Here is a 25672-nt window from a genome sequence, read left to right on the forward strand (position 1 = left end):
TCAGCATGCGGAAGGGTAAGATTCTTGTAGATGAAGAAAGCAACCACCATATGGGACAGTTGTCTTCTGCAGTAAAAATACACTTCTACTGTTTTTCTTGTGGGTATTTGCTGATGTTGTTGTATTTATCAGCTTCTCTCTGACAACCCACAGAAACAACTCCAAGATGATTTTTATCAGCTGAGTCTGCTTCATTGGCACATCACAATGAACTTCACTCCATGTGGTGTTACTTTAGATATTCAACACAACACACAGTCAAGTCTCGTGCTACTTGTTTTGTTTGCTTTAAGATATGAGGTTGTTTTAGTTCCATGATTTTTGAGTATAATCCTTTATGTTGGCATTAGATTTTCTTTTTTCTTTAGATTTTTTCCTTTGCTTATTTCAGCCCTTTGAGTTCATATTTTTAGATTTTATTCCACACTTAAAAAGGCAAAGTTGGTTGAGATTTTTTTTTAGTCTGTTTTCTTAAGAAAATTATGCAGATTTTGTCATATTGTCTGTCTGTGCCTGTCCTTCCTAATAATTTGGGTACACGAGTCAATTTCAATCTGATATAACGAAGGGAGGTAGGAAGTTATGAAAAATATAGAGAAAATAGCTTTCTGAATACAGTAGATTTCTTCCTCACTGAGAAGAACATCTTTGCAGTGATCCAATGTTTAATTAGACGCCAGCAGATCCCTGCCAGGGATCTTGGGGATTGAAATGGAGACCTAAATACACAAGAAGACAGTTCTCATTGATCCTACTGTCCATTGAAAAACAAAATAATGTCTTATTTTGGGCTTCAAGTGAAAGCTTAATGTGACTGCCATCACAGACCAAAAGTCACTGCTAGTATTTATTATGTAAACATTGACAGTAGGTGACACAAGTGACTCCTTGGTACAAGGAGATACAAAGAGCATATGAAGATTGGAAACTTGATGTTCTGGTGGAATTCCTGTCATTGACCATGCAGTCTGTCCAGGAGCTTAATTTTGTAAGCCTCCATGTCCAATGGACATAGTTTTCAGCAAAAAAAGAGGGTGAATGGGAAATTGCATGAGATACAAATATGAGTATCTTATAGACAAATATCTCATATGGACAAATACAAGTCCTTTGTGTGGGAAGTGATGGAGTTAAGAGATATCCTGAAGTGGTGGCTGTCAAGAGAGTTAAGGTCAGCACAGTGAAGGTTGATGGGGAATACTAAAGTTATTAAATGCCGACGTAGGATAATGATCTCCCACTGGCATATCAATGTGGAGACATTTGTGGGTAATTAATGTCAAAGTCAGGCAGAGATGTTTGTGTTTGAAGGAGATATTGATCCTCTGGCACAGTACCAGAATATAATGACTTTATTTCCCTTATACCAATTGATTGGGGCACTATCAATTATTTTATCTGATGGCTGTTGGTGCAGTAGAGTGACAGTTGGTTGCTATGAAACTATTGAGTTGCTTGATATAACATTGATCACTTCAGTTGGTTTATACGTCTTTATATTGTAGCCAACCATGGAGCGCCACCTATAAAATATTCAGTTTTTATTTTGTGAAGATTAAAGTAATATTTCTAGGAAAATGTATCTGAACACTTGATGGCAGGAAATACTTGTGCCTCTGGAACTTCCTTCTCTTGCTTCTATTTCTATGTAGTGGAACATAAAAGATGAAATTTCACCCTTGCATTTAGTGCAATGCAGAGGAAAGTGTGGATTCTGTTGGTAAAAGCAGAGTCCAGCCGAACTTGCATCCAATCCAGAAAATTTTTTATGTAGGGTCATGGGAATGCAACACCCTTGTACATCTGAACTGCCAAAATGATTGATGAGAGCCATTGCAAATACGGGAATAAGCCTGAGTAACACTGGATAAAGTCAAGTCTGGAAGAACTGACCTGTTGGCCACTATCCTTTGATGGTGAGATACAAGTTGAACCCTATTTAGGTTTCCAAGACCTGCACTCCTGAGGTGCAGACCCTCAGGAGATGGTTTGACTTTTAGGAAGATGTGAAGTACAATCACCCTTTTCCTATGAGAAGGCCACCTACTGAAAATCAGATCTAGCAAACAGGTCTTCCACTTAAATGTTTATGACAGATCCTGATTACACACAGATTTTTTTGGGGAGTGGTGGTGGGGTGTTGTTGTGTGGCTGTTTGTTTGCTTTGTTTTGGGTTTGGTTTGTTGGTTTTTTTTATTATGTAGAAGGTGTACTTTTGTAAGGCTTCTGCATCAAGTCAATCTATGATAAATAAGGTCTTCACACACCTCAAGCTTATGGCTACATATTGACAAATTATCCTCATCAGCTTTTGTACTGTTTTCTGTTTTCAGACACAGGCCAGGTCAGTTACACACAGTGGTCAGAGACATCTCACATCCTTTCTTCCATCACTGAGTCTTTGGGCTCTTTCTGATGCTCCTCCCTCCTGCATTCATAAAAAAACCCAACAACACCAGAAAAGAAAAACCAACAAAAAACCAGCTAACAAACAAAAATACCAACCCAGCAACACTGACATGTGTAGTCTTAAGCAGATGGTAATTAGGTAATTACAGGCAATTAAAAAGATTTGTTTTTCATGCTTTTATTCTCTGAAAGCAATCTTTTTTTTTTCATCCCTTCAAATATTTTAACTGTAATATCATGGTGTTGTTTATAACTAACCATTTCACAAAAAAGTTTCCCACAGTATCTATGTTATGTGGACCAATAAAAATGGCAAAGGGATTTTTGCTCAGGGAAATCTGCTTTCCTTCCCTCTGCCCCCGAGATGATCTAAAATAATTGCGAAAAGATTTGAGAAAAGAAAAATTAGATCTATATTCTTTTTACATATATATATATATGTTATGGAAAAAAATTCATGTAAAATTAAAAAGTAAATTATCAGTTCTACTGAGATCACAGCCTGGGGTGTTCACAGAAGTTATTCTTTAATGTTCTTTCATGTGTTAACTACGATACTACTTACTGAGTCTGTATATAATTTCATCCTTTTTCTGCAGACCAGATCATGGAACTTCCCATGCATCAGTTTTACTGAAATTTTCTCCTTCATGTGTATAAGTGAATCCAAAATCTAAGCCTGTATAATTTAACTTTAATTGCTACCAATTAGTCCCACACATTTAAGAAAGACTTCCAAAAGTACTATAATAAATGCAGGGCTCAAAATATTGACTGTTGTCTGTGCTTCATCTTCTTAAGACTTTACAAGATATTTAATAAAAACTGAATATGCAGAGGGGAAAAGGCCAGTACAGAAAGCAATGTATTAATGCTCTTCTCAAACACTGTTGCCAAAGACTTCTTGACACTTGTCTGTTTCAATATATGTACAAGAACATTTTTATGTGAATAATCTCTCTGGCTTTAGATATACTTGTTCTTCAAATTAATTAGAAGATATTCCTGTGGAAATGTTTGCAAGATGTACTTTGTCTTGAGATAGATAATTGCTAGTAGAACTGGAGAAGTATTTCTCACCATCTCTTTTCTTTGTTTTATCATTAAAATGGTTTGTTTGATGTTTTAGGCCCCGACCACAAGTGGCCAAACATGCCATGTGGTGTTTCTTTCTGTTATCTGTGTCAAGTAATGCTCTACCTTTTTCTGTGAATAATTCTGTTGTGCCTGCTAGTAGAGCAGTATAATTTTTTATTTTTCAATCTCTTAGGCAGGAGTGCTTGAGTCATAAGAATAGCTTGTATCCAGTAAATATACAAACAACTATTTTCTAAAGTGGAGGAAGAAAGTTTAAAAAGAAAAAGCAATGAAATGCACACACACATACCACCTCCCCCTAACTGCTTCCCTTATCCACCCCCACTGAAGTCACACCAAAAATATGTGCTCAGGACTCACTGTGTTTCTTTTTCTTCCTGTTTAATCTTGTGTTAATTAGTAGTGGTTAAGTCAAAGTATTCACTTTAGAGTTGGACTCGATCCTTGTGAACCCCTTCCAACTCAGACTAATCTGTGAAATCTGTAAAAATACTCTTTCACATGACTTTAGAATCATAGAATCAACTGGGTTGGAAAAGACCTCGAAAATCGTCAGGTCCAACCCTTGATCCAACACTGCCATGGTTACTAGACCATGGCACTAAGTGCCACATCCAGTCTCATCTTAAAAACCTCCAGGGACGGAGAATCCACCACCTCCCTGGGAAGCCCATTCCAATGTCTGATTACTCTCTCTGTAAAAAATTTCTCCCTAATATCCAACCTAAACCTCCCCTGGCACAGCTTAAGACCGTGCCCTCTTGTCCTAGTGTTTGTTGCCTGGGAGAAGAACCCAGCTGGCTACAACCTCCTTTCAGGTAGTTGTAGAGAGTGATGAGGTCTCCCCTGAGCCTCCTCTTCTCCAGGCTAAACAACCCCAGCTCCCTCAGCCTCTCCTCATAGGACCTGTGCTCGAGTCCCTTCACCAGCCTTGTTGTTCTTCTCTGGACCTGCTCCAGCACCTCAATATCCTTCCTGAACTGAGGGGCCCAGAACTGGACACAGTACTCCAGATGTGGCCTCACCAGCACTGAGTACAGGGGAAGAATCACTTCCCTGCTCCTGCTGGCCACACTGTTCCTGATCCAGGCCAAGATGCCATTGGCCTTCTTGGCCACCTGGGCACACTGCTGGCTCATGTTTACCTTCCTGTCAATCCAAAATCCCAGGTCCCTTTCTGCCTGGCTGCTCTCCAGTCACTCTGTGCCCAGCCTGTAGCGCTGCAGGGGGTCATTGTGACCAAAGTGCAGGACTCGGCACTTGGCTTGTTGAACCTCATCCCATTGGAATCAGACCAACTCTCCAGCTTGTCCAGGTCCCTCTGAAGAGCCGTCCTGCCTTCCAGCAGATCAACACTCCCCCCCAACTTGGTGTCATCTGCAAATTTGCTAATGGTACACTCAATCCCCTCATCCAGATCATCAGTAAAGGTATTAAACAGAACTGGGCCCAACACTGATCCCTGGGGGACACCACTGGTGACCGGCTGCCAAGTGGATGCAGCACCATTCACCACCACTCTCTGGGCTCAGCCCTCCAGACAGTTCTTAACCCAGCAGAGAGTGCCCCTGTCCAAGCTGTGGGATAACAGCTTTTTCAGGAGTATGCTATGGGAGACGGTGTCAAAGGCTTTGCTGAAGTCTGGATAGACCACATCCACAGCCTTCCCCTCATCCACCAGGTGGATCACCTGATCATAAAAGGAGATCAGGTTGGTCAGATAGGACCCACCCTTCCTAAATCTCTGCTGGCTGGGTCTGATCCCTTGTCCATCCTGTAGGTGCTGTGTGATTGCACTGAGGATGATCTGCTCCATAACCTTGCCAGGCACTGAGGTCAGGCTGACAGGCCTGTAGTTTCCTGGTCCTCCTTGCAGCCCTTTTTGTGGATCAGTGTGACATTCACCACCTTCCAATCATCTGGGACCTCCCCAGTGAGCCAGATGATGGAGAGTGGCTTGGCAAGCTCTTCCACCAGCTCTCTCATCATCCTAGGATGGATCCCATCTGGTCCTGTAGGCTTGTGAGGATCCAAGTGGCTCAGCAGGTCACTGTTTCCTTCTGGATTACAGGGGGGCTATTCGGCTTCCTGTCTCTGTCTACAGCTCTGGAAGCCAGTTGTCCTGAGAACAACCTGTCTTACTGTTGAAAACTGAGGCAAAGAAGGTGTTAAGTATCTCAACCTTTTCCTCATCTTTGGTGGCTGTGTTCCCTGCCATGTCCAACAAAGAATGGAGCTTTTCCTTGCCCCTCCTTTTGCTATTGATGTATTTGTAGAAGCACTTCTTGTTATCCTTAACAGAAGTGGCTAGATTGAGTTCAAATTGTGCCTTTGTCTCTCTAATTTTCTTTCTACATGACCTAACTATATTCATTAACTCTTCCTGAGTAGCCAGCCCTTTCTTCCATAGATGATAAGCTCTCTTTTTTCCCCTAATTTCCTTTAAAATTTCCCTGTTCAGCCAGGCTGGCCGTCTTCCCCGCCAGCTTGCCTTTCGGCACACTGGGATAGCCTGCTCCTGTGCATTCAAGACTTGCTTCTTGAAGCATGTCCATCCCTCCTGGACCCCTTTGTTTTCGAGGGCTGTTTCCCAAGGTACCCTCTGAACCAGTCTTGTGATTAAGCTGAAATCTGCCCTTCAGAAGTCCAGGGTAGAAGTTTTATTGATGGCCCTCTTTGAGTCCCTGAGTATTGAAAACTCTATTATTTCATGGTCACCGTGAAATAATAGACCACTAGCCACCACATCTCCCACCAGCCCCTCACTGTGAACAGCAGGTCTAGCGGGGCCCCACCTCTGGTAGGCTCATTTACCAGCTGGAGCAGGAAATCATCCTCCATACACTCTAGGAATCTCCTAGACTGCCTCTTCTCCACTGTGTGGAGTTCCCAGCAGACATCCGGTAGGTTAAAGTTGCCCACAAGAACAAGGGCTGGTGATTTTGAGACATCTGCCAGCTGCTTGTAGAATAATTCATCACCCTCATCATCCTGATTGGGTGGCCTGTAACAGACTCCCACCAGGATGTCAGCCTTGTTGGCCTTCCCCCTGATTCTGATCCACAGGCACTCATCCTTATTGTTACTGACTTCAAGTTCTACAGAGTCAAGAGACACTCTAATATATAGAGCCACCCCTCCACCTCTCCTACCTTGCTGGTCCCTTCTGAAGAGCTTGTAGCCATCCATGGCAGCACTCCAGTCATGCGAATCATCCCACTACACTTCTGTGTTGGCAACCACATCATAGCTTTCCTTTGACTTTGACAGTACCTGGGCTACTTTAATAAAAAAAACATCCCTCACGTGTGCCAGTGCTGCACTTTTCAGCCAGACCAACTAACTGCCTGCTCTGCATATGTAGCATCTAATGGAGTTTGACCTGCACATAACTGAGAGACTATTTTGGCTGTGATAATAGCCAGCTGTCACAAAATGTTACCTGTTACTGGTTCTGTACCTTCAGAGCACTTGCGAAATTGCAGGTACCAGTACTCGTGTGATTCAAGAGCCTATGTGTTCTTGTGCACTTGCCTTTAGACGATATTCATGTTAAAATAAAATTGCTATGATCTCTCAGGAGAGGAGATTCCAGCCAAGCAAAAAGGCTTGGGATGAGTGTCAGGAGCCCTTCCAGCGTGTTCCTCCTGTGGAAATAGGCACAGTACAATGGAGATCCAGTGTCTCAAAAAGGCACTGATGGTGAGGCCTGATTTATCATGGAAATAAGGGTCACTGCAAATTTTTGTGGTTTTACCTATGCCTTCTGGTATTATGAATAGATTAATACGACTGTTCTTGAGGAGTAGAGATTATCATTACAATCTGCCTCCCTGCTTCAATTTCATTCAATCTCATCGAAAGGGAGCTGTAGTCATCTGACACGAAGTTTGTGTTCTGGGCAGGTCTTTGCAGTTTGTTTTAAACTGTGTGACCCATATGTCTTTTTGGGTCTTCTTTCCACCTTTGAATTTGGTAAATCCTTTGAGAGTTTACTATCCTTTTCTAGACTACCTGATAGGATTAATAAAGTAAGTAAAATGCACTAGTAAATATTTAGCTTTTGTACAGTATTTGGTCATGTGCATCTATTTAAAAATAAGAAAAACAGAAGAAAATTCAAGCATAGCCAGTTCTCCATCTCTCTCTGAAGGAACTCTGGCTCTTCTCGATCAAATTCAGGAAGGCTTGTTCCAGGATAGTTTTGGTTTTATAGTATTACCCACAGGTAAGATGCACCTTTTTATGTTATTCTAAAAGAGGCAAAGTTTGTTAAGAGAAGTAATTTTGGGGGAAATTTTTTCCAAAAGATTACCACATTTTTCTGATTGTATCAGGAACAGAAAGGAAATACTCCCAAGTGTGCAAGCTCCTCCTTAATCCTGGAAGTGGTTGTTCATTTTTGACAAACACCGGTTGGTTTGATACAATTGTCCCACTGCTCTTCCTCTGTTTGCATATTAGACATCTGACAGCTCTGTTAGTGCAGGTTGGAAGACACCACTTTGAAAGGTCAATAATGAGAGAGAAAGGCATGCACACATACACACCCCCCACCTGGAGTCCTGCATCCAGCCAGGGGTCCTCAGCACAGGAAGGATGTTCACCTGTTGGAGCAAGTCTAGAGGAGGCCACCAAGATGATCAGAGGGATGGAGCACCTCTCCTCTGAGGAAAGGCTGAGAGAATTGTGTTGTTCAGCCTGGAGAAGGGAAGGCTTCAGGGTGACCTAATTGCAGCCTTCCAGTACCTGAAGGGAGCCTACAAGAAAGATTGAAAGAGACGTTTTTTTACAAGGGCATGTAGTGACAGGACAAGGGGGAATGGATTCAAACTAAAAGAGGGTAACTTTAGATATTTGGAGGAAGTTCTTTGATGTGAGGGTGGTGAGGCACTAGAACAGGTTGCCCCATCCCTGGAAGTGTTCAAGGCCGGGCTGGATGGAGCTCTGAGCAACATGGTCTAGTGACAGGTGTCCCTGCCCTTGGCAGGGGGATTGGAACTAGATTGTCTTTAAGGTCCCTTCCAATGCAAGCCATTCTAAGCTATGATTATTTTGGTGAAGCTTGAGTCATTAATGCCTGGCTCATTGTTATCCAACAAAGTTTACCAAATTGCAGGAATACTAATAGAACTTCTCTGCCATGACTCATGCAAAATCATCAGAACCATTCATAATAAAAAATAGCCTAGAAGATATTTCAAAATAATAAAATATAAACTTCTTCTGTGATATAAATAGTCTTTTTATAGTCTTTTTTTTTAGTCTCACCAATAAATGTCTCAAAGCTAAAATACCTCTCATGGAGATGTGGGTCTATGATAAATTAGGGAGATTTATCACATAGGCATGTATTGGACCACTCCACTTAGTTCTGCCTTTGGATCAGAGTTAGTTTGCTCACCTCATGGTTCTTCTGGAAATGTTCAAACTAAGCAGGTGTTATTTTACACTCTTAAAAAGCAGGTTCCCTACTTCTGGCTTTATAAGGTTGCTTTCTATAAAGTGAAATTTGGGTAACTCTTAGCTTAGTTTGACAAGAGTTTTAGGGCAATTGGAGAAATGTAATGACCCTTAGCAGCAACACTGTTCAGCATGGGGAAGGTGAAGATTTGTAGGCAGTGAACAGTATATTTACAGCACAATTAAAGAATCTTGTTTCTGATAGATTCAGTACTAGATGTGGCAGTACCATCATTATGCAGTACATGGCTGGGGTTAACAATTCCCTGCGTTTATGTAATTTAGAGATTTACTCAAAAATAAAGCACCAACTTTCAAAAACTGTTATTTAAACGAGCGGTGACTATTAAGACTTTCTGCAGTAATTTATCAGAGATAAGCTCTTTTATAGGAAAATCTCAGTAATCTATTCAGTAATACTGAGTAATCCATTTAATAGTAAAACCCATTGTGTGCCTCATTTCTATCTGCCTGTTCTTTTCCTATCTGTGTAAGTCTAAGATGGAGTTGACTTTTACGCCACCTTGCTGGAGCAATGGAGAGACGATTTGTTAGAATAGCTGAGTGTTCCACCTCCTGTCAAGACTGAATCGAATTATGAGTGCCCAGGGCAAAGTTGTTACTAAGATACTGGTAGATTTATCGTGACAAGTGATATATATTAGAGCATCTGAATAATCACTCTCAGAAGAACAAAGGAAATATTAACCCTATTTTATACTCAAAGAAACTGAGTTGTGTGGTATGATTCTTACACTAGTGAGGAAAACTCAAATCAGTTCAGTCCCAGCTGATATGTTCTGATCCATAGATGAGGAGCAAAACCTACTGAAGGCAATGCTATTTTTGGTCCACCTCTACATTACAGAGAAGATGTTAGCTTTGTTGCAAAATGTTAGAGTGTATTGTAGCGTTTACCTGAAATTCCAGGCACTTCACCCAAGAGCACAAAGTTAGGAAATCTTTACATACTGATGCTTTCAAAGATGATTACATGAGAAAAGTAGTTGAAACTGGGAAAGGAGAAAAAGCAACAACGCAATATTTATAGTTGTTATGAAACTGCGAGAAAGAGTGTATGAGTACAGGGCAAATTCCTTAGTTTACTTTCCAGTTTTGTACATTTACAAGCGTACATAATTATTGTTCAATAAGATGGCAATGTCATAATGATTGTTGAAATGTTTTGAATTGTCCCTGAGTTCTCTAATGCTTACTCTAACTGATGCTATAACACCATCATTAGTGCAGTTTAATTTCCAATAACAAATTACAAAGGTTTAAATAAAAAGAATTTCTGACATTGTGCAGAATGAGTAACTTCTATTTCTTGAAAGGTAGGGGGGTTTTGTGTATACCTTTTATGGTCAGTACATTTTCTTACTGTACATTCAGTAAGTCAACATTACTCAAATTAAGGTAGAGAAAATTAATGCAGCAGTTCCATAATATCCAGACACTAAAGGGTATCTGGCCTAAGTCTAATGATGTAAATGCAGAAAACAGCACTACTGCAGAACTGAAAAGGAGAGGTTAGAATTGGATCACTGTAGCTAGCCACATCATCTGTTCCCGTTCATGGATTTACTGAACTATATCCTTATACAAATTACTCTTTTTTTCATGCATGAGAGGGTTAGAAGCCTTTTCATTTCCAGCCTAAATATGTTCAGAATTAGTTTCAACCTGTTTATCTTTGTGTCAAATTTGTTCTTTATTTAACAGCTCTTCTCTTTCTGTTTCTCCCCTCTCCCCCGTGTATTTATATTATTTGATTTCAGCCTTCATCCTGCTAGATTAAACCAACATAGACAGTTCAATCCATTCCAATACTATTCTCCATTTGCTGACCATTTTAGGAGCCCTTTCTTCTGTGTTCTCATTTAAGTCCCTGTATCTTGCATATGGGTGCCCAGAACTGCCAGTGTTATTCCACTTTGTGCAACTACCAGTGCCTTGTATCACATCTTTTTTGTACTTCACTGCCCTTGCTAGAAATTTCTCATTGTTTATGTTTTAGGATTACTGTTGCTTTTCTTAGGACCTTTGTCACATGATGGCTCTGTATACAAGTTGTCTTTTTTCTGCTCTTTTTTCTCTAACTGGTAAGTCTCAGATTAGAGCAGAAATCCCTTTTATTACTCAAAATCCTTTCAGTGTCTTAGTGTCCAGTGTCATACCATTCCAATTTCTGATTTCTCCAGGTCTCAAAGTGCTTCCTTTATGACCCTCTGATTTTCCCTTCCCATCAGCAGCTTTTGGGCTCCAGCAAATTTTGTGGAGGTACTCTTGGATTTTTGTGCCGAAGTCATTAATGGAAATCTGGAATCTGAGACTGACTTTTGAGACATTCTAGCAGTACTGCCCTTAGCTTGATACCTCCCCTTTTCTTTTTGTCATTTCCATATGTGGCCAACACCTCACCCACACTGATTCTTGTATCAAATCTTATTTTGTCCAGATGAATTACTGATTTTCTGTCTGGCACACATAGTTATATCAAAATATTTTTCTTAAATCAAGTCAGATGCAGAAGAACTAATCTGTCTGCTGTGCAGATAAAGCCCACCAGATTTCACACATGAGAAACAGTAGTTATTTTATCAAAGATTATATGAATCAGACTTGATCTTTTCTTGATAAGCCTGTGCAGTATTTATTCCAGTCTATTCACCTCAATATGTTCTTACTTTCTTTCAAAATTTGTTCTGAAGCTGTGCCTGCTCTTGAGATCAGCCCTGAGAATAACCAGTTTCACTTTTCCCTCCTCTCTTTATTAAGTATAATCCTTGTGTTTGCTTTTGTATTCTTCTTGCATGACAAATTTATTTAAAATCTGCTTTCCTTGCAAGGACAGAGGAGATGGACTTCATGAGATGGAGTAGGAAGGGTGCTTTATGGTAAAGGAAGGGGCCTGTTTTAAGAAAGGTAATGTTTAACATAAAGCAGATGGTCTTGTAGATTTTATAGTAATAAGTTTGGCACATAACTGGGTTACTTTCATGTGGGTAGCTGTGAAAACTTAAGCTTGAGACCTAAAGTCTTTATGAGGGCATGAAGAAACTGTGGTTATTTACATGTTGAAACACCAAACTGGGGGACTGAACTGTCAGCGTGACAGGAGCAAGGTCTGCTGCTGCCCATTCTCTGGGCCCAGGGGGTGCCAGGCCAGGCGCCATGGCAGGGTTACAGCACAGAAACATGCCATCACCCAGGTGGCTTTATGTCCCCAACCATGTGTCTGCGTTGCTTCTTCTGGGAGGCGGCAGAAATCCCTTCCTCTGCTCAGGCAGCAGAGACACCTCGTTTGGGTCTGCACTGGAGCATAGCAAGGGAGTACAGCTTCAGCTGAGATGCCACTTGTTCTGTCAAAAACCACTGATAGCTTGAACTTGCACCTTAAAAGCCTTTACTGTGCTGATTTTACTTTCAAAGAAATTTCCCTCATGTCTTTCAGGCATAAGAAGGAAAAAAAAAGTCTGTAAATTTTAGCTTCCTATTAAGGCTACTACAGTAAAGTGGAAACCCTTGCAATCGCATTGTCTGAGGACGTGTTGACCTCTGAAATATAGATAGGTAACACAAGGAGAAATTAGTTGAGTCTATTTTAAATTAGTTCCATTTTAAGCTGGAACTCATCTGTGGCACTTTGGCAGTGGGAGTGGGATTGGTGCTAATGCTACGTTTGGGCAGCAAGAGACATAAAACCTGTAAAAAAAGAGAAGTAACACGCTCGGACCCCATGACAGCCAGATACATACAGATACATGGAGCTTTTTGGCTGCAGGTTTTCTCCAGCAGGAGCAGAAATATTTGCAATGACCAGGTTTTAGTTCTTCATGCTCAACAGCTTGCAACTGAGGACAGAGGATTTACATTTTTAGTTGAGCCATTCCTCCGATATGCCATTTCTAAGTTTCTGGCCATTCGGGCTCAAGAGATACTTCTAGATATTGAACCAGGTCGGGATCCAGTTTAAAAATAATCCAAATACAATCCCTAAACCAAAACCACAGAGGTTTAGAATTCAATTCAGTTCAAACTCTCTGTAATTCCTTGCTGGGAAAAAGTTTTGCCTGCTGAATTTTAATCTAATGTAGGAAAAGTTCCTACTACTTTTTGTAAGTTTAAATGGGAAGGAGTTGAAGTTTATTTTCTCATAAAGTCAGTCTAGTACTTCTTTTGCCTTAGTGATTTTGAAACCAACATATCTAACCCGTCCTATTGGCAATGGAGAAATTCAGCTATTTTTTTCAAAACCATTGGAAATGTCAATTGTTTCTTGATGGTTGGTTTGGAAATGTTATTTTTGTAACTTGCTACAGTAGATTGGGAAACACTTTCCTTTTCCAGATGTATTACTTCACAGTTTTTAAATAGATGCTAATAACCTGTACATACAGATGTCATAGTTGGTCAGATTCAGTTGAGAGAAAATTGAAAAATGCTTTCTTAGGACATGATGATATTTTTTTCAGATGAATTTACATAGTTTAGCTTGTGTTATGAACCAGTTTATTTTAATGAAAGCAAGGCCAGTATACTTGCCTCATACGCAATGTCTCATGAGACATGACTGGGATAATGCTTTGTGAAAAAACAGCCAAGCAATAATCCTAAATTTTGAGAACCAATTTTAAACTGAAATGCAGAAGCAAAGAGAGATCTTATATATACAAGATGACTTTCATTTTTCTTATCTGAAATTGTTAAGTGTCTGGAATGGGAGTAATAGGAGAGAATTTCTAAGAAGGTTAGTTTAGATCCTTTTTCAAATACACCCATAGTCCAACAGAGGAGTTTCAGCTGAAGGGTTTTGCCTACTTTTTTTGTTGGTGGTGGTTCTGAGAAATCATTATTTTTGTCTTTGTATGTCTCTATTCTGCGATCCTCATGCATACAGACATATTTTTGGAGAGATTGATACTATACTTGGGAAAATAAGACCCTGAAGGAAAAATTAAGCAATTATTCATGGTCAGGGTGGAATAAAGTGATTGAAAAGATATAAATGTCTTCAGGAACCTCAAGGCATGATGTAAAAATTACCTTATTCAATTCTTGTAGTCAACAAGGAGAAAACAAATAATGGATTTAAAATACAAAAGAGAAAATATATATCAAATAACAATGACAACAACAAAACTAGAGACTAGATAAGTAGTGGAACAAGCTGTCAGGGAATACTGTGTGGTTATTAACACCAGAGATATTATACTTTAGACCAAATTTTCTCCTTATCGTCCTGATTCTGATGTTTTACAAAGACGTGATCTCAGCAAGTCTTAATGTGTTTTCTGGGCCTCTTTCCTCTCTCTGTCTCCCATGTATTTGCTTCATTTATACTCAAGGACTCCTTATCTCCCAGCGTTCTGCAGGCTTTTTATCTCCCAGGATCCTGCAGGCTTTTTATCTCCCAGCATCACGAGGAGAGAATCTGTACTACTTCATGTATCCCGTTCTAGGTGATTCTCCAAGCTTCTTTAGAAACTAAAAGGTTTGGAGTTATAATGAATTATATCTGTTAATATACAATGCAAATGCCCTAGGATATAGAGCAGGAATTAATTTTAAAATGTTTGCACTCTCTAAAACATCTTTCATCAAGCAACCTGTTTTCCAGACTAAAATACAATGTTTTAAGATACTATTTTTTTACAGTAATATGACTGAAATGCTGGTTCAATGTTTTAGCCTATAAAGAAGAGGAATAACATAAAGTAGGGCAATTTTACAGCCTAATTAAACATTTCTAAAACATAACTTTTGATGACAGTAGTTCTGCCTATCCAAAACTATGCTCTGTCAGCTGTAGTTGAATAGTTGAGTTTAGTTTTGTATTGGTGTATGAAGTAAAAAACTCCATGAGAGTAGCTTATGAGCAGAATGCGCCACTTGGAAATGAGTTGTTTAAATAGCTTCTCCTGTTAAGCCTGTGGTCTTGTTAACTTGATTTTCTGCTTGCCTTTCAAGAGATTACGTTTGACATCTGAAGAGTTAGTGTTAACTACTGTCCTAGAGATTGATTAATGTTCACAAAGCCCTTTGGACATGCTTGGCACTTACTCAGTGAGTTATGGTGATGATTTTGGATAAATAAACTAACAAGCACGAAGGTTCCATGTTTCCTGAGCAGCTTGCACCCTGCCACATCACTGTTTTCCTTTTCTGTGAGTAGCAATTACTCACTTTGGTCTGTGTTAAAAGAGTATGCTTCAGCAGTTTTATTTTTATTCTGTCAGTCTGACTTTGGGACTCTAGCCCAGATAGTTAAAAACATGATTTACAGATTAGGACAATTTGTAAGGAGAGAAAATAATTTAGGTGGTTGCGGTTAGGTAACTAAGGTGCAGTTTCCATGATGAGTTCATGACCTTTGCCTCACCAGGTCTAACTGGGTTCCAAGAGAGATTGTATTCACAAGGAGTGGGAAGATTGGTGTTTCCCCCACAGACCACTATGTTGTCGCTGCCGTGCTTAGCACTGCTGGTTGCCCATGGCAGACCAAGAATGGAATAGCTGTAGACATGCTAGGGGGTGTTCCCAGCCTGGGATGTATTGCACAAGATTTTGCCACTGGCCAGTTTCTTCTTGCTCACATTTTACTTTCACAAAGTGGGGGGAAAAGATGTTATTTGGCAATTTGGTTCATGTATGTATAAATATGCATCTTTAAAGGAGATACACAGTTTGTAGAGATGCAGAAGGGGAAGGAGGAGAGGTGTAAGAGCTAAGGTGGGTTGTTCTATGTGGAGCTGTAGTAGTGGTGGTACCACACATATTTTCAAAAAAGTCAGGGACAGCTAGTAGGTGTGTACATCCCGGTTCTTGAGCAAGCGTTGTAGTTTCAGCATAGCTCAGAACCAGATCTGACATGAAAAATGAGTTGCCATTTGCTCTAGGATGTGTGATACAGTGAATTCCCTCACCTTAATCACAGACAATCTTTTTTTTCTTTTATTATTGCTATTGGTGTCCTTTCCCTCTTTGACTCAGTCTGTTACTTTGTTTGGCATATTATCTGGGATTGATTCAAAGCAAGTGGTTGAATTTAGAGTGCTTTTGTTCTGTTTCATTTTCTGTAATGGCAGAGGAGCTGGGTGAGTTTAGCTCACTTTCTAGGTAGCTGGAAGTTTGTCCTCACAGCTTTCATACTGTGGAAGCTGGCCTGACTGCTTAGGCAGAGGTATCAGGCAGCCAGCCTGTCTCATACAACACCATGGAGGCACTGAAGGTAGCCTAACAGCCTGTCACAAAAGTGCACCAAAGGAGGCATCTCATATACAGACACCCTTTGTGTGAGTACAAAGGGTTTGTGCCAGGTCTGCATGGGTAATTCAGTTGTAGCCTTTTTTTTTTCTAATAGAAGAATGCCTTGGTACCAGGAAAAAGATTATTTTCCTCCCTGACTTCACTGTTGGTTTGTTGGCTTCTCCATCTGCTCATTTGGGTTTTTTTCCCTTGCAGTTGTCCTGATGTTGCTTACTTGTAAGATCAAATATCCCCAAAAATATGTTCTTTCCACTAGTTGTCTTACACAAGACACACTATGTGTGACCACATAGTTTCTTTCTGATTTTAATGCATAGGTCTGTGTGAGGGAACAGGGAATGGAAGCTGCTTAGGTAGGAAGGGGGGACCTAAAACAATCTGTAGATTTCCCAGGTTACTGTTTGCAGTGTTTTTCCTGCAGGTTTTCGTAGACTTCTTTAAGTTTTGCTTACAGATGGAGCCTTAGCCAGCCTACTTAAAGCGGAGTTAATTTTAAGTGACCATTCCTCTCCTGTGAACCGAAACAGCATGGTCTGTATTTCAAATAATAACCAGAGTATATTCTTGGTGAAGTATCTCACAGAAGGTCTTTGGAGAGGCATGAGTTATAACCTGTAATGAAGTCTATGTAACTTTCTAATAAAGAAAATGAGTAATTAGAGGTAAGTGTGTGCTTTTTAGCAAGAATCCCTTCAGGAGGAGAAGCAATAAGCTGGTGCTCTCTAGAAGAGTCAGAGTAAAAAGGGAAAAGACAACAATCCTGTCACGAAAGGCAGTTTCTCACTGTACTGATTTTGAGAGGGACATCGAGGAGATGCACAAGCAAAGACAGAACAAGTGTCCACTTCTGCACCCAAAAACTTTTGACCCCAGCCCTCAGAGTTCTGTGTCTGAGGTGCTGCAACAGTTATTAGAAAATGTGCCAGAATATAGCATTTAGCAATAAACTTTGCCAATAGGTATTGTAGGGCTAGAAAGAGTGGTTACACAGTGTGACTGCCTTTATGCTGGTGTTTATAAATACCTACCTTCCCCATTGCTACTCTCATTCTTCCTGATATGTCTGGAGATACGGTTAAGCCTAGTTTCTCTGAGACCTTAGGAGAGAAAGGATGCAACAGGTAAAGGAACAGAGCATCAACATGCAGCAGATGTGATAAGATGCTTCCCTTGATAGGTCTGAGCTTAACTGGCCTTCTGTTAGTGACACTATCTATTTCTGTTGGACTTCAAGCAGACAGTCTGTGGGCTTAGAAATTGTCAAAAATGCTTCTTTATATGGTGATTTGGTTCGGGTTTTTTAAGCTTTCACGTATCAAGCATCATTGCTTTGTGTGCTTTGCAAGATGTCAGGAACCTGATAAGAACCTGACAGAGCAGCAGCATTATCTTTTTTGTAAGAAGGTTTTGCATAGTATGTTTATTTGTTAAACAGTCTTCTGTAGATTCTGCTTTATATGTGTACTTCCCTCTTGTTCTATATGTTTACTACAAGTGACCATAAAGACTTCATAGTCCCTAAGCAAATTTATCGCATTAATCAATTAGCATTCTAATGATCTTAAAGGTCTTTTCCAACCTAGATGAATCTATGATTCTATATTGTTATTCAGGGATATTGTAAATATGCCAGAGCATAGTTGCAGATCTATGCATGCCGATCTATGTCTTTTTTCCCCCAAAAGACTTTTTTTTGGTATGATGAATACAAGTACTTGTTTTTTCATACCATTTCCACTCTCAAGGATTTTTCTCCTAGAAGTGCGTGACTAATTTGTATGAAGTGCTCCCTCACCTCTGAAAACAATACTCCAATTTATCCATCAGGTTTTAAAACTACATTTTCTTGTTGTTATTGATCACTGCTTTTTTAATACTGGGAGTAGTGAAGGAATGAAGAAGGAAGCAGAGTACTTTCCTGTTGCCCAACAGTGTGCTGTGACAGATTGTAGAGGCAGTTCAGATTTATTTATAACTGGCACCTGTTTTGTCAGAAATAAAAATAGGCTGCTTTTGAAAGAGTTGGGGAACCCTTATCAGCACGATGCTGACTCTTTGTAATCTTTGTAATTTCCTTGTTGCATATAAAAGCCTTTTTGGGAACTCTCCTCTTTGCACTTTGGCTTTCTGTTTGCTTTTCCAAACCATAGTGTTCAGTCTTCAGGTCTATTCTAAGCAGGAGAGGTGCAGGGAGGTCTCTCTATTTACTGAGAGTTGCAAAAGGAGTTATCCTTACAGAGTCAGCCTGCCTGTGTGGACACTACTGTCTTCATTGCTTTCTTTCAGTTCACCATCAGCTCTGGATTGGCAGGGTGAATCTGCCAGGATATTGTTCTTCAGCTGTCTCCTTATTGTCACCTCTGAACTGCTGGATCTGTTGGTAGTGATAAGTGTGGGGCTTTATTGTCTTGTGCTGCAATAGTCAGGGTTCCTCTTCCAGCACTTTTATTTGGGACAATGAGATAGGTGAATTTTTAAATAGTGGCTTCTTCATTTAATGATATTTTGGGGAGAGGAGATGTGTTTCTGACACAGCAGCAGTCATCTTCAAAATGAATATGGGTGAGTTACTGAAGAGCTTGGGGCTCCATATGCCATGAACATCCTAGTCCTGAAACTCCATGGAATCCTTGTTTTTCATTGCATAGTAGAATTTATTCTCAGCCTTAAGAAAGCTTGCAGACTGTAGGAAGCCTTTTATATGTCCTTTTTTTTCCAGTTTCCCTCTATAGCTTCTTTATAAGTCTCACAGGTTCAGAAACATGTTGCCTTATGCTCTTATGAAGAGTTTGAGTTGGTAGTTTTTGCTGCACATTTAACAATTTCATATTGTTTCTTTTCCAACTTAATATGTGATCAGGTAAGGGAAGACATTGAATGTCTCTTGTAGCTCTGTGTTGCTAGGTAATTTTGGTGGCTTTTGTTCTAATACCAGTGGAGTGTTCTAAAGACAACTTTTCCCTAGGAAAGAAAATTACATGATTGGCATCAGTATTACTACTTCATTATTACACTGACATTGCTAGTGACCTTCCTTGCCTTAAATTACAGTTTCCCTATCATGTGCCAGAAAGGTAGCCAGAGGTTCAAATTATTGCCAGCAGACTACAACGATCAGCAGTGTAGATAACTTGGCAATCACTGTATTTCTGCAGTAGTAGGTGTACTTTTTCCTATATGTTCTATGTGTTACTGAGAGAATTTTTGATTGTGTATAAAAATGGTCATGGCAGTAGTTATTTTTACTGTATTGCATCTTCAGGGAGAAGCATAAATTACAGTGCTTCTTCTCCTGAGAGCTAGTGAGAATTAGTTGCTCTTTGGTTCTTCTGTTACTGGCAAATAATAATCCCAGAGGAGGCTGTGCCAAGTGGAGATGGTATTTCCAAGGTCCATATTGCACCCTTCATTTGTGGATCTTGCTGGGCTTCTGAAAGTGCAGTGGATCTTTCCACCCGCCTCCTCTCTGATCAAATATTATCATCTCCATTCTGTGAAACTGGGGAAAACAACTGAGGGGATAAATGACTCACCCGGAATTAAGCAGCAGCTCAGGAAAAGAAAGCACAGATCTCTCTGAAAATTCAATCCCATGGCTCCCAGGTACCTTTCAGACAGGGAGATATATTTTTGAACCCCTCTCTCCCTGGAACTTTGCAAACCAGTTTCCCAGGGCTCTGCATCACTGCATCCCTCATCTCAAAATCGTGCTGATGCTATTTCAGGATGCTTTTCTTGATGAGTTTCAGGGTGCACAAGATCTATTAATACCAACCCCAGCACAGAGGCTGACTCCTCACCACAGGTGTCTTGTCTGCCTCTAGGTTTGACAGCATTATTGCCAGGTGACTGTGTTTATATGGCTGACTGAATAATGTGATTGATTTAGGCTGCCTGACTGTTTTTGAAATATTTGAGAATACGCAGCAACCTTATCACTTTTATTTATTATCTACTTACTCAGATCTACTCAACTTCTTCTTTGTAGACCAATTGTACGTCTGACATCTGTGAATGAGATGTCTCATTTGTAATTAGCAAATTATCTTCCGTATACATTCCCAATGTCACGGGTCCAAGCTTCAAATTTACAGAAGAATGATTCTTGAAGTCACCTCAGCTTGATCCCCCATAGGATCATGCATGGATTTTGAAAATAATGGTTTGGGTGGTTCCTAATTTCAAATATTCCCTTCATGATAGATATGGCTTTCATACCAGTACAACCTTTTTCATTTCTTGAATTCAAGAACTTCACAACGGAGGTCAGAATGCCCATATGCCATTTTAAAGAAGTGATGGGGATGAGTAGTATCAACACAGCAGTTTAGCAGAATCAGAAAGAAAGCAGAGTTTTCTTAAGATCAAGGACAGTACCTTGCTTAAAGAGGTGTATTACTGTGTCTCTGCCTGCTCTTTTACCTTTGGGGGAAGGGAGAGCGTATCTCTGTGTTACTCCCACGTATTCCACAAAATAAATTCTAAGATAAAAAAATCATATTTTTTTTCCTCCTTTTAGTGGAAACTAATTATAGATATCTACACGTAGTCTACATTTAACGTGGGGGTAAAATGTCATGAGTCCTTCCAGCTGTTAGCCAGTTTCTGTTGAACTAGTGGCCTTTTGTTCTTACCGATTTGGACAGTGAGGTGACACAGCAGCCTGCTATCTGGTCTTGCACACTGGTCCTTTCCTGGACTCTGTCCTGCACGTAGAAATCCCTGTTGTCCTATTCAGTTCACCACAGCAGCTTTGGAGTTTAAATCTTTGCTGTATTTCAAGCCAAACACTTAGTGAAACATCACCACGTAATCTGTGCCCTTTCAAGACAGGCTTATGCAAATATGCAAATACCTGACTGTTCTTGACACAGCTAAAAGAAATTCAACCCCGATGATGTTCTGTGTCATGGGAAAAGATGGGCTAAAAAATTAAGGTACAACTCTTTTCTTCTTTCTCAATTGATTTACTTTTCCCTATTGTTTTCTACTAATCCACAGCGGAACAAGGTAACACGTCAAATCTGTTTACTCCTCAAATAGTCTGGGGCATTTGAATGTTTAGTTGTAATTTAGGAAACAACTGACAGACAGAATTGTGTTGGGTGGACTAAAAGTATACACTGAAGGAACCATATAAACTCCCAGGCAGAAATTAGCTTTTTTTTTTTTTTTTGCCAGTGCAATTTAGAATGAGGAATGAACTAAATTTCTTCCTCTAAGTTCCAGCTATAGATCAGCTAGAAGCTGGAAGGACTACTTGTATCCTGAAAGGTGGCATATTGATCTACAGCTTCAAGAATTGTGCCAAGAAAGGAAAATCAACAAGATCTTCACCTGATTTATGTAGGCCAGACATCTGTGACTTGCCTTTCGAAGGTGATCTCACAGAGGTGTAATTAAAACTTGATGATGAATAATCATGATGATTTGTGTCCCCACATTGCAGCCATGTGTATGTTTTTATGTGGTTATAAATTTGGTTAGTCCCTGCTTGTGAAAATGAAGGTTAGAGAGTGCTGGACTTAAGGACCAGAATTTTGCACGCAGCTCTTATGCAGAAGGTCTCCAAATATTTCTAAGGCTGGACCTCTGTTTCAGTTTAGAACTAGTCAAATTGCAAGTTAGTGAAAAAATAAATTCAAGTACTTTTTAATTAGTAAATTGAACAGCCTCTAAATTTACTCACTCTGCAGAGAGAGGCAGTCCTCTGATATTAAGGATATTAAAACCTCTGTCTTGGGGCTGGAGAGAGTGGACCAAGACAGCAGTTTGTAACTCAGTCTTACTCTGGTCTCAACACCATACCAGTAACACAGTACCGCCTTTTCCTTCATCCTCATCTCACCTGTCAAAAGGAGAAGGAAAGTATTGGGGCAAGGGTTATCTTTCATTAGATATTTTAACACTCTGAGGAGAGCATAGATGTGACCAGAGCTGAAACCTGAAGATTTTACATTGAATTGTATTACTTTGTATTATTTTAGATGGAATTTTCATGGCATACAAAAAACTACCATGCAAGTAGACCATGGATTTTCTTCTTTGCTATCTGGATGAGTGAGAATTTTGAAGGAGCTGTTTATCATTTGGTTTTGAATTATTCCTAGGATTTGTTTTTTACTTTAAGACATCAGTCCTGCTTTCTAACAGGCCTAACTTTCTCCATTTATATCAATAACAGTGATTTCTACTCTTCCATTTTGAGACTGAAAGGCATAAAACACAGTATGTTGCCTACTTATAAAAAACAGGTGGGGGGAGGTGGCATCTCTGATTCTGCATGCAGAACAGTCAACACAGTAGATACAGTTTGAGGCTGATTATCATAAGGAGCATGAGTTAGAACCAATGATCAATTTTCTGAGAATCCCTAGCCTTTGCATTAATTTTGATTTATTGGTTTTTATGGGCAGGAGCAGTGAGAAACTCAGGCTTTGAGGAGGATCAGAAAGGCCAGTGCGTGTCGAGGGTTATTGCCTTGTTTTGTGCTGTGATTTATACAGTGAAGGTACTGGCTGCATTCTTCTGCTTGGTGTTATTTTATTTCTTCTCATCATTATAGTATTTCATGACTTAAAGACAAGTGCCCTCTGAGAATCTGTTCTGTTGTGTCTCTGACATTTTTACAAGCTGAAGGTCTGATTATTGGAAGTGCTGAGCCCTTGGAGCTCCAGTGGAGTGAATGGAAGCTGAAGGTGCTCTGAAAAACATGCTTGAGGCATTTTATTCTTTAAAAGCGATTGAGTGGTTCCTCTTAAATATAGGTCTCTGCTTTGACTGATTCCCCCTTGACTGCAAATCCTTTGAAGTAAATGGAGTTTACTTGATTACAATGAAACCTGTGCTCCAAATTTAATTCCTGTCCTTGCCACATAGCTGAAGAATTGATTAGTAAATCTGATGTTAAAGATTCAAATTTGCATTTAAGCTTCCGAGTTTTGCTTTATAATTTTAATACTGAATGCTAGGAAAGATCAGAAAGCATTTTTCTTTGAGGGTTCAGGTGATTCTAAGCACAATTCATGTTCCTATGGCAGAATTGCTGGTGCAGTAGAGGTAACTAAACACACTGAAAGGGCAGTTTTTTGTCTAGAGGAGGTACCAGGACCAAGTGTCTGCAGCTGGTGCAGGGAGTCAGCCTGCCTGAGCTATTCCCATTCTCTTGAAAAGAGTCTCTAATTCTCCAGTTCCACTGGGAGAAAGCAGATTCAGCCTCAGGAAAGAGCGATTTATCCCAGTGCTTGATAATTCTGCTGTTCTTGCAAAGGAGGAAGTTGCCTAAGCAGTGGCTGTTTGATCCTAAGTAAGGGAAGATGATGCTGTTCAGGCATGTGAGTGACTTCTGCCAAGTTCAAAGGAGCACACATGCAGAGGTGAAGGCTGAAGCTGAGAGATTTGGGGACTAGGTATATGAAGAAAGGCTTAATCAATTTTACTTTTTTTGTTATCTTTTTAAGAACATGAATAGGTAACCTACTCAGGTGGCCCTGCAAGTCACAGCAGAGTTTAAAGATTCTTTTCAGTTCTTAGCTAAAGCCACTTCTGTTCCCAGGTTGCTCATATGTGCCCGGAGACCAGCATTGCTTCAGTCCTCAGTTTTTGAAAATTCATTCTTTCTTCAGGAGACTCACAGCACACTCTTGCTTTTCCATTTCGTGATCCTCACTACAGTATTCTTTTTTTTTCCTTCCTCAAAGTCAGTATTTGATTAAAGGAAGTTTGCGTGTTGTTTTTTGGTTTTGTTTTTTTCCTTTTTGTTATTTCTGTCTCAGATAAGGGACAGATTATAGAAGATCCATTGCTTTTGTTTCCAGTTATTTTCAAAGAACAAGTTTAATCAGTTACATTCTCATCTTTATGTCTGTCTAGATTTCTCTGGTTACTCTGTGATATATTCGTTAGTATGGTACATCATCTGCTATGCCAGGAGAGCTTCATATTTCAGTGTGTATATTGATCTAATAATATTTTGTGAGTGATAGGGTCTGGTGTTTGGTTTTCATCAGGCAAGATAGACCATACTGTTAGTAGTGGCAGAAGTTGTTTTGATGAAGAGATTTCTACTTTTTCCCTTTGTCCCTCTATCCTGGACTGAGCAGCAAAACTTGGCACAAACAAAAAACATTGAGAGACAATTTAGGCAAACAGGTAGTTGCTTCCTCTTGTTCTTGCTGTTGGTGTCTTACAGACAGGGTCTATACTGTGTTTTGTTGTCTTTAAGACTGTAGATCAAGGCTGGCTTTTCATGGTGATGTTTTGACATCCCTTACTCCAAGAACTGGGATTTCACTCAGTTATGCTGTTTTTTAACTTTTGTGGCTGATTGTATTTTATGTTTATTTTTTGAAGCTCCTGCCTGTACATGTCTTATTCCACGCCCCCTTGTTTTTCTGTTTTTAGCCAGTGAGACCTGCAACGATTTCCATCCCATGTTCTTCACCCATGACAGATCGTTTGAGGAGTTCTTCTGTATCTGCATTCAGCTCTTGAACAAGACATGGAAGGAAATGAGGGCAACTTCAGAGGACTTTAACAAGGCAAGAAAAAGAGTGGGGTGGGAATAACTGGGTAGAATAATGAAACAAGACCATATATTCTTCCCTAGAGGCACAGGGATTTACTAATTCCCATTCTGCTGAACGCTGTGGAGTTTTATCTGTTCGGATTCTTTGCATATCAGAATGCCAGCATTTAGAAAGCGGTGGGTAGGGAATGGGAGGCATAAAGGAAGTTCATAGAACCTTTTCAGTCATATTGCACTGCAGACTATGAGACTACAATCCTGGCTTGAGGGGAAATTCTGCCTTTTTATGTTAGCAATATTATGCTGAAGTGCTGCAGCCTCCAAGGTTGTAAATAATGCAGAGAGAGTACTGCAGTGATGATTCTGTGCATCCCTTTCATTTCATGTGAGCACTAACAGGATAAAATATTCAAGAGTGGACACAATCATGACAGACTGCTGTGCAGTTTAGCCTGCTAAAACAAACAAAAAAACCCCAAACGACCAAACCCAAATAAATCAAATAAAAATCCAACAAAAATGCTCCTCAGGATCTCACCCTTTTTGTGGTAAGAATTCTGGAAGCTTCAGCCAATTTCCTCACCCTCAAAAAACCCATAAAGAGCAGGTCTGTCTTAATGGTCCTTAGACATCCTATTTTAACTGTCATGAGGCTGAACAGCATCTCTGGCATTTTGTAAGAATGACAAACTCATGCTTTTGCGGCCAGCTGGCATCCTTATCTTTGTTGGGATCCTCTGACTGGATCTTAAGCTTCTCCCTGGGAGATGTTGGTTATAGAACTATTGGTTGAGAATGAAAAGTGAGACTGATTCTCTGTGTCAGCACGTACCATAGAAGCAAGCGCCTTGAAGTCACCAGACTCAAATGTTATGTGAAAGCCAGTAAGAATGATCATGCCTG

The 25672-nt window shown here is 40.0% G+C and overlaps 1 protein-coding gene across 2 annotated transcripts in view; it reads left to right on the forward strand.

Moving 5' to 3' along the window:
• Positions 1–25672, forward strand: part of ELMO1 (engulfment and cell motility 1) — a 315735-nt gene that overhangs the window by 185016 nt on the left and 105047 nt on the right. For both annotated transcript variants that reach the window (XM_032700433.1, XM_032700439.1), the window contains exon 17: positions 24646–24782. In XM_032700433.1, the coding sequence (XP_032556324.1) occupies positions 24646–24782 (137 nt within the window). The remainder of the gene's footprint in view (positions 1–24645; positions 24783–25672) is intronic.

Source organism: Chiroxiphia lanceolata, chromosome 1 (assembly GCF_009829145.1).
Source record: "Chiroxiphia lanceolata isolate bChiLan1 chromosome 1, bChiLan1.pri, whole genome shotgun sequence".
NCBI classification, from domain to species: domain Eukaryota; kingdom Metazoa; phylum Chordata; class Aves; order Passeriformes; family Pipridae; genus Chiroxiphia; species Chiroxiphia lanceolata.